The sequence below is a fragment of the Nothoprocta perdicaria genome, unplaced genomic scaffold, assembly GCF_003342845.1.
Source record: "Nothoprocta perdicaria isolate Ctin4 unplaced genomic scaffold, notPer1 scaffold_283, whole genome shotgun sequence".
Lineage (NCBI taxonomy): Eukaryota > Metazoa > Chordata > Aves > Tinamiformes > Tinamidae > Nothoprocta > Nothoprocta perdicaria.
This window is the reverse complement of record NW_020455514.1, coordinates 704,160-712,629: the sequence shown is the minus strand read 5'-3', so window position 1 is coordinate 712,629 and position 8,470 is coordinate 704,160. Positions and strand designations below refer to the sequence as shown.

General features: G+C 69.7%; 1 protein-coding gene across 1 annotated transcript in view; it reads left to right on the top strand.

Annotated features, from left to right (window-relative positions):
- Positions 1 to 8,470, top strand: part of PPP1R9B (protein phosphatase 1 regulatory subunit 9B) — a gene marked incomplete at its 5' end in the record, with an annotated part of 17,133 nt that continues 8,663 nt past the window's right edge. The window contains 9 exons of the mRNA XM_026041404.1: positions 1 to 1,179; positions 4,224 to 4,356; positions 4,599 to 4,719; positions 4,878 to 4,982; positions 5,348 to 5,483; positions 5,701 to 5,853; positions 5,931 to 5,984; positions 6,778 to 7,007; positions 7,447 to 7,543. Of these exons, the coding sequence (XP_025897189.1) occupies positions 1 to 1,179; positions 4,224 to 4,356; positions 4,599 to 4,719; positions 4,878 to 4,982; positions 5,348 to 5,483; positions 5,701 to 5,853; positions 5,931 to 5,984; positions 6,778 to 7,007; positions 7,447 to 7,543 (2,208 nt within the window). The remainder of the gene's footprint in view (positions 1,180 to 4,223; positions 4,357 to 4,598; positions 4,720 to 4,877; positions 4,983 to 5,347; positions 5,484 to 5,700; positions 5,854 to 5,930; positions 5,985 to 6,777; positions 7,008 to 7,446; positions 7,544 to 8,470) is intronic.

Genomic DNA, 8,470 nt, shown 5'->3' with positions numbered 1-8,470 from the left:
GGCGGCGGCGGCGGCGGCGAGGACGCCAAGAAAGCCCGCAGCAAGAAGTACGGCTCCAACGTGCACCGGATCAAGAACATGTTCCTGCAGATGGGCACGGCGCCGGGCGCCGAGGGCGCCTGCGACTTGGCCAAGGCCAAGGAGAAGCCCGTGCGCCTCTCCTTGCCGCGCGCCAGCAGCCTCGGCGACAGCGTGGAGCCCGGCGGTCCCCTCAAGCTGGGCACCAGCGTCTCCGAGCGCGTGAGCCGCTTCGACTCCAAGCCCGACAAGCCCTTCTCCAAGCTGCAGGAGACCCGTAAGATCTTCGAGAGGAGCCTGCAGGAGAAGGAGAGCACCAACAAGCTGCTGCTGCGCAAGGAGCGCGCCGGCTTCCAGGACCGCAAGCTCGACGTCGTCGTCAAGTTCAACGGCAGCACCGAGTCCTTGGACAAGCTGGACACGGAGGCCGTGTCGCCCACCGTGAGCCAGCTGAGCGCCGTCTTCGAGAAGGCCGATCTGCGCAACAACCTGCACAAGGCGCCGGGCAAAGCGGCGCCGCTCAACGCCAAGCTGGTGAGCAAGCGCTCGCGCCTCTTCTTGCAAGGGCCCGACGCCGAGAGCCGCGCGGGCRCCGGCCCCGCGCGCCCGGCCCGCCCGCGGCCTGGCGACGAGGAGAAGGCGGCGGGCAAGGGCGGCCGTGAGAAGGACGGTGCCCGCGGGCCCGGCAGGCAGGAGGTGTGCAAGATCAAGCCGGTGGAGGTGGAGGAGAGCGGCGAGTCGGAGGCCGAGGCGGGCGAGCGGGCGGAGGAGCCGGCGCCGGTGCCGCCGCCGCCGCCGACGGAGCAGGACAAGGGGGACGAGGCGGCGCGGGCCGAAGTGGCGGCGCCCGCGGCCGCCGAGAAGGTGCCCGAAGGCGGCGAGGAGGCCGCGGGCCTCGAGGAGGCCGCCAAGGGCGARCGCGCGGACGAGGGCGACCTCTACGACGAGTCCAAGAAGGAGGACTTCTCCGAGGCGGACCTGGTGGACATAAGTGCCTACAGCGGGCTCGGCGAGGACTCGGGGGGCAGCGGGCTCGAGGAGGACGAGGAGGCCGACAGCCTCTACGAGCCCGAGTCCAGCTGCGTGGAGATCCCGGGGCTCTCCGAGGAAGAGGAGCCCGTCCCCAACCGGAAGATCCAGTTCAGCACGGCGCCCATCCAGGTGAGCCCGGCGGCATCCCCAGGGGGGTGGGAAGACGCTAAGGGGGGGTCAGGGCTTCGCTCTGCYGCCCCGGCCTCCCCTTGGCTCTGGGCCTCCCCATGCGCCGCGTGCCGGTCACGGGCATCACAGGCGCGATGATCCCTGGGGAGCCAACCCGGCGGCTCCGGGAACGCGCCCATGGACCGGGACAGGGCCTGGATTTGCTCCGCTTCCCGCTCCCCAGAATAACCCGTGGGGGGCACCCCGGGGTGCTGAGTGCTGGCGGTGGCACCGTGGTGGGGGGGCACCCAGCCYTTGGGGACACCCGGGCTCCCCCAGCCGCGTGGGGAGGAGACCCCCCTGCACATGGTGGTGGGGGGGTTGGCACCCCCTCCTTGTCCCTGTCCCCCCCGGGGGTGACATGGCGCCCGCTCGGAGGCTGCGGCAGCGCCGGGGCCTGGGCCGCCGCTAACGAGCCGGCTAACGAAGGGCCCCCCGTGCCGGGGCCAGCAGGGACCCYGCGGGGGCCCCGTGGGGACGGTGGCGGCACGAGCGGTGACATTGCGCCGCGGCGGGGGGGTGGCACCGCTCCGGTCCCCACCCTGAGCGGGGCTGAAGCGCCACCGGAAAAGGCCCGGGGGCGGGGGGGGGGATGCCCTTAAATATCCGCCGAGCCGGTGCCCACAGGCCACCCTGCCCCCCCACGGGGGGGGTCTTGGGGTGGGGGGGGTGACAGTCCCCACGTCCCCTCCCTGGGGGTCCCTCGGGGACAACCCCCCCGCGGGGGGGGGCAGCCGCCGGGCGGAGGAAGCGCAGGAAGGGGAAGTGGCGGCGGTGGCGGCGAGGGGGGGGCCGGGGCGGCCCGTGTCCCCCCCCCATCCCGGTGGCTCCGTCCCGGGGTCCTCCCGCGGCCGGTGCCGTTCCGGGGGGCGTCGCTGCCGCCCGCGGCCCCGCGGGAGCGGGAAGCGCTTTGTGCCGGAGCGCCGCTATTTTTAGCGCCCCGGCCTATATTCTGGCTCTGAGTCAGAGCGGGTGGGTGGCCCCACCTGGGCCCGGCGGGGACGGGCACCGCGGCGGCCCGCACGGGGCCCGGGGCGCGCGGGGGGACCGGCCTCGTGGCGCCCCGTGGGCAGCGGTTGTCACCAGCGCCCGGCACGAACCGGCCCCCCGCGGCACCCGGCCGGCGGCTCCCGCGCGGCTCCGTGTGGGAGGGGGTGGCTGCTGACCCCCCCCTTGGTGGGGCTGTCCCCATCCTCGCTCCGCGGGCTGGAGGGGACACAGTCCCACTTGCACGGTGCGGATGGGGCCCAGGCGTCCGAGACCCCCCATGTCTGGGGGGGTCCTGGTGCCGGGGGACCGTGACGGGTCCAGGCTCCTGCAGGGATCCCCCTTTCCCGGCCATTCCCTCCCTTCTCCGGAGGGCTGCGGAGCTCCCCGGAGCCCTGGTCCCCAGCGCCGCTCCTAGGGGGTCCCCAGCACCCCGAGGTGCCACCCTGGTGGCTCCCCTCGCCGCTGCGGRCGCTACCCGTGTCTGGGTGTCACCAGGCTTTGTGCGATGGCCCTTGACACTCATCCCTAATGTCCTTTGTTGCGAGGCTTTAGCSGGGCCCTGTTATCCCTAATCGGCGGCCCCGGGGACATCTGCCACGCTCAGCAACTGTCCCTGTCCCCGTCGCCTTCGCTGCCCGCGGGGGTGGGAACCTCCCCTCCTGCCCTGGGGACCCGCTCCTGCCACCCCGTTCCGTGGGGACGGCCGCGGGGCCGGAGCGAGAGCGGCCGGTGCCGAGCGCGGGGACGTCGCTGGCACCGCTGTCCCCACAGCGCCTTGTGCCTGCGGGGACCGACGGGGCCACCGTGGGCACCGAGGGGGCCACCGTGTGCCCCGGCGGCCTCGTGCCGCGGGTTAGCGGGCCCAGGGATTTAGGGCATTAGTGGCGCATCCGAGGGCTGGCGCTGACCTCCTTTGCCGGCCGCAGCCCCGGCTCCGGCGCAGGCCGCGCAGCGCCCTCCAAATCCCCTGCGCGCCCCGTCCCCTGGGGCCCCAAGGTGGCCGGGGACRTCCCGTGTCACAGCCCCAGGGTGGCTCCCCACTGTATCCAAGCCCTTGGCGCAGGGAGAAGCGTCCTGCGAGCTGGAAACCCAGGGGAATAAGGGCACCCCAAGCCACACGGCAGTTGAGTGTCCCCCGGCACGGGGATGGCGTTGGGATTGCGCTCCGCATTGGATCCGTATCCCGAGGCTGGAATTGCACCCGCGGCTCCGGCCGCTTCCCCTCTGCGGCGGGTGCTCCTGTCCTGGGGCCTGTGGGGACATTTCCCCAGGGTGACGTGAGGGGAAAGGGAGAAGGSGGTGGCCGAGAGCAGGGAATGGTGCCCAGGGAAGGGGAGGGCTTGGGAAGGGTGACAAGGCGCCCAGGGAATGGGCCAGTGCAGCTCCCATGGGATTCCCGGAGCAGCCGGTGCTCGCGCACCTCAGCCGTCCACCCATCCACAAATCCCTCCACCTATACGTCTGTTCTTCCATCTGCCCATCCCTCCATCCCTCCCTTCATCCCTCACTGCATCCTCCTGCCCCTCCATCCGTCCATCCCTCCGCCCTCCCAAACACGTTGCCCACCTTCTGGTCCCTCCACACGTCCCTCAAACGTCACTTCATCCCGCTGTGGGTTCTCCGGTGTCTCGTAGCATCAGCACCGTGAGCCCTGCGGGGCTCCCAGCTCCGGGAGGGCCCCTTGGCGCGGGCGCCGCTGGCACCGGAGCGGCGCTGCCAAGGCGGATAATGGAGGCGATTCCGAGCACGGCGGGCACTGGGGAGGAAGCAGGAGGCTACTGAGAGCCTGGCAGAGCAGAGGGGAAAAATGTCCCCCTTGGAGCCGCTCCATCCGCCCTTTCTCTTCTCCCGGCTGGAGCGGGAGCGTGGGGCAGTGCTCGGGGGCCGGGGAACGGGCTGTGCCCAAAGGGGTGACAAGGGGGATGTACCCCAAGGGGTGACAAGGAGGATGTCCCCTTGGGGTGACAAGGGGCATGTGCCCTCGGTGACGAGCGGCTCCGTCCGCGCTCCCGCAGGTCTTCAGCACTTACTCCAACGAGGACTACGACCGGCGCAACGAGGATGTCGACCCCATGGCCGCCTCGGCCGAGTACGAGCTGGAGAAGCGGGTGGAGCGGCTCGACCTCTTCCCGGTGGAGCTGGAGAAAGGTGGGACGGGCTGCGCGGGGCCTCTATCCCGCCGCTCTCCATCCCTTCCCTACGGCCGCGGCCTCCCCGTGGCCTCGCTGCTGGGTGGGTGTCCCCGTCTCCAAACCCGCCTGGATGCCGCCCTGTGCCCCGTGCTCTGGGTGTCCCTGCTGGAGCAGAGGGTTGGACTGGATGATCCCTAGAGGTCCCTTCCAACCTCACCCATCCTGTGGTCCTGTGACACGCGCTCCCTGTCCCCGCAGACTCCGAAGGGCTGGGCATCAGCATCATCGGCATGGGCGCCGGCGCCGACATGGGCCTCGAGAAGCTGGGCATCTTCGTCAAGACGGTGACGGAAGGAGGGGCGGCGCACCGGGACGGCAGGTAACGGGTGGCCCGGGGGCAGCCAGATGCGAACGGGGGGCAGGCGGGTGTCCCCGGGGCCGGGTGCAGCCCGGCGGGGACGTCCCCTGTCCCCCAGGGGATGCGGGTGGCACCGGGCGTGGGGAGGGTCCCCTTGCTGAGGGTGCCCCTGTGCCCAGGATCCAGGTGAACGACCTCATCGTGGAGGTGGACGGCACGAGCCTGGTGGGGGTGACGCAGAGCTTCGCCGCCTCCGTGCTCAGGAACACCAAGGGCCGCGTCCGGTAGGGCCCCAGTAGCCCCTTGTCCCCAATTCCCGTCGTCGCCGTCCCGGGGAGCCCCTCTGTCATGGACCTACCCCGGTCAGGGGTGCTCAGGGGGTGGGAGAGGTCCCAGCTGGGGCTGAATGCCCCTGCCCCATTGCCTGCCCCATAGATCGCCTCTATGGCAATGCTGTGTCCCCCTGCTCTGCATCCCACCCCCCAAAATACACCCGCAAGCTCTCCTTGCCCCCCATGCTGCCCCACAGCACCCCCAGCCCCCTAAGCCCTGCTCGTCCACCAGCCCCAGCCACCCGTGTCCTGCCCCCCCGGCACCCTCCCCGCGTGTCCCCGCGTGTCCCCGCGCTGACGCCCGCGCGGCCCCGCAGCTTCCTCATCGGGCGCGAGAAGCCGGGCGAGCAGAGCGAGGTGGCCCAGCTCATCCAGCAGACGCTGGAGCAGGAGCGGTGGCAGCGGGAGATGATCGAGCAGCGCTACACGCAGTACACCGAGGAGGACGAGGAGGTGAGCGCGACGAAGGCCCTCGCGACCCGCATCAGCCTCCCCGGCTTGCAGGGGCAGGGGGTGCAGCGAGGAGGGGACACACGTGGGCTTCTCCCGCTCTCCCCGTGACTCAGTTTCCCCCACGGAGAGCGGGGCGCAGGGCTCTGCTTTGGGCTGGGAGGAGATGCTGGGGGGCRCGGGGTCACCGGGTGCCAACCCGGCTCTCTGCCCACCGCAGACGGGYGAATACGCCACGGACGAGGAGGAGGAGATGAGCCCCATGTTCCCCAGCAGCGAGATGGCCATCGAGGTCTTTGAGCTGGCCGAGAACGAGGACACGCTCTCCCCGGTGGAGATGGACCCCGAGAAGCTGGTGCACAAGTTCAAGGAGGTGAGCGGGGCCGGGCGCGGGTGGGCGCGCGGGGCCRGCCCCTCCGCGCCCCGTGCCAGCCCCTGCTCCTCTCCCAGCTCCAGATCAAGCACGCCGTCACCGAGGCCGAGATCCAGCAGCTCAAGAGGAAGGTGAGCAGGAGCCCGCGGTGGTCACCTGGCACCACCATCATCTCCACCCATGCCAAACCCTCTTATCCCCCCAAATTCCCATCCAAACCCTCCTATCCCCTCAATTCCCATCCAAACCTCCTATCCCCCCAATTCCCATCCAAACCCTCCTATCCCCTCAATTCCCATCCAAACCTCCTATCCCCCCAAATTCCCATCCAAACCCCCCAACCTCCCAATTCCCATCCAAACCTCCTATCCTCCCAAATTCCCATCCAAACCCTCCCATCCCCTCAATTCCCATCCAAACCCTGCATCCCCCAAATTCCCATGCAAACCCTCCTATCCCCTCAATTCCCATCCAAACCCTCCTATCCCCTCAATTCCCATGCAAACCCTCCCATCCCCTCAATTCCCATCCAAACCCTCCTATCCCCCCAATTCCCATGCAAACCCTCCCATCCCCTCAATTCCCATCCAAACCTCCTATCCTCCCAAATTCCCATGCAAACCCTCCCATCCCCTCAATTCCCATCCAAACCTCCTATCCTCCCAAATTCCCATGCAAACCCTCCTATCCCCTCAATTCCCATCCAAACCCCACATCCCCCCAATTCCCATCCAACCGCCCCATCCCCCCAAATTCCCATCCAAACCCTCCTATCCCCCCAATTCCCATCCAAACCCCGCATCCCCCCAATTCCCACCACCTCCATCAGCCCGATGCCCTCCATGATGCCCAGCTCTCCCCCCGGGGGGCTGTGCCAGGCCACGCGGGCTCTCTGCCCGTGCCCTGAGCCCGCTGTCCCCGCAGCTGCAGTGCCTGGAGCAGGAGAAGGCCCGGTGGCGGGCCGAGAAGGCCCAGCTGGAGCAGAGCGTGGAGGAGAACAAGGAGCGGATGGAGAAGCTGGAAGGCTACTGGATGGAGGCGCAGAACCTGTGCCAGGCCGTGGACGAGCACCTCAAGGAGACGCAGGCGCAGTACCAGACGCTGGAGCGCAAGTACAGCAAGGCCAAGAGGCTCATCAAGGAGTACCAGCAAAAGTGAGCGCYGCGGAGCAGCCGTCCGCGGGCACGGGCCTCTGCCCGGGCACGGGCATCCCCCGGCACAGACCGTTCCCTGGGCATGGACCGTCCCTTGGGCACCAACCCCTTCCCAGCGCCATGGATGCATTCCTGGGCATGGAGCATCCCATGGGTGTGGAGCATCATCTGGGCACAGAGCATCCYTTGGGCACCCACCCTGACCCTGGCACCACTCATCCTTGGGCACAGATCCTTTTCCAGGCACCCCTGGGTCATGGAGCATGGGCATGGATCACCGTGTGAGCACGGAGCTTCTCACGGGCACCAGCATCCCGTGCACAGATCCTGCCCTGCATCCCTGGCTCCCGGGGTCCCCCTGCATGTGGCCCCTCTCCCCCGTGTCACCCAGGCCTCGTACCCCCCCGTGCCCCGGTGACCGGTGGCCTCGTGCCCGCAGGGAGATCGAGTTCCTGAAGAAGGAGACGGCGCAGCGGCGCGTGCTGGAGGAGTCGGAGCTGGCGCACAAGGAGGAGCTGGAGAAGCTGCAGGAGAAGGTGGGCACGGGGCGCCGGGACGCGGGCTGCCCCTGAGCCCCGCCGCAGCCGCCCGGAGCCGCCGCATCCCGCCGCATCCCGCCGCATCCCGCCGCCGTGCCCAGCCGCTCTGGGATGCGGCACCCCGCAATGGATCGCAGCAGATCTGCCCGTGCCCGCTCGCTGGGCGCTGGGTCCCACGCCGGATTGCAGGGGATGTGCTCGGGCGCTGCCTCGCTCCGGACTGTGCTCCAGGCACTGGAGTCTGCACTGGATCACGGGGGATCTGCTTGGGTGCTGGCTCACTCTGGATTGTGCTCCTGGCACTGGATCCCRCACTGGATCACGGGGGAGGTGCCCGGGTGCTGGCTCACACCCGATGTTCCTCCTGGCACTGGATCCCACACTGGATTGCAGTGGATTTGCTGAGGCTTGGGGTCCCAGTGGATCCCGCTCCGGGRTCCTACATTCCATAAGGGATCCAGAGAGATGTTGGGCACTGGATCACACACGATCCTCTCTCGGGAGCTGGATCCCATGCTGGTCATGCTGGATCCCRCAGCGGATCCCGCCGGATCCCGTGCTGGAGCCTCCCCAGCGGGTCAGGCCGGAGCTGCGCGGTGTCGGGGTGGATCCTGTGCTGCTCACACTGGATCCCAGCTCCGGGCGGCACCTGGATGCCCTGGAGGGTCGGGGGGGGGCGCAACGAGGGGGTGGGCGCCGCAGAGACCCCCGCTGCTCATGGATCCTGGATCTGAGGGGCCTGGGCAGCCCCACATCCCGCGGGACGGACGGTCGGGGGGCTGCCGGGCAGGGGGGCACCAGGAAGGCAGCCCCGGCGCAGGGACCCCCTCCCTCCCCCAGCAGAGCCCCCAGTTCCCCCTCAGACCTTCCTAAAACCGCCCCTAAAATCGCCCTCCCCGCAGCGCCCCCCGCTGCTGCCCCCCA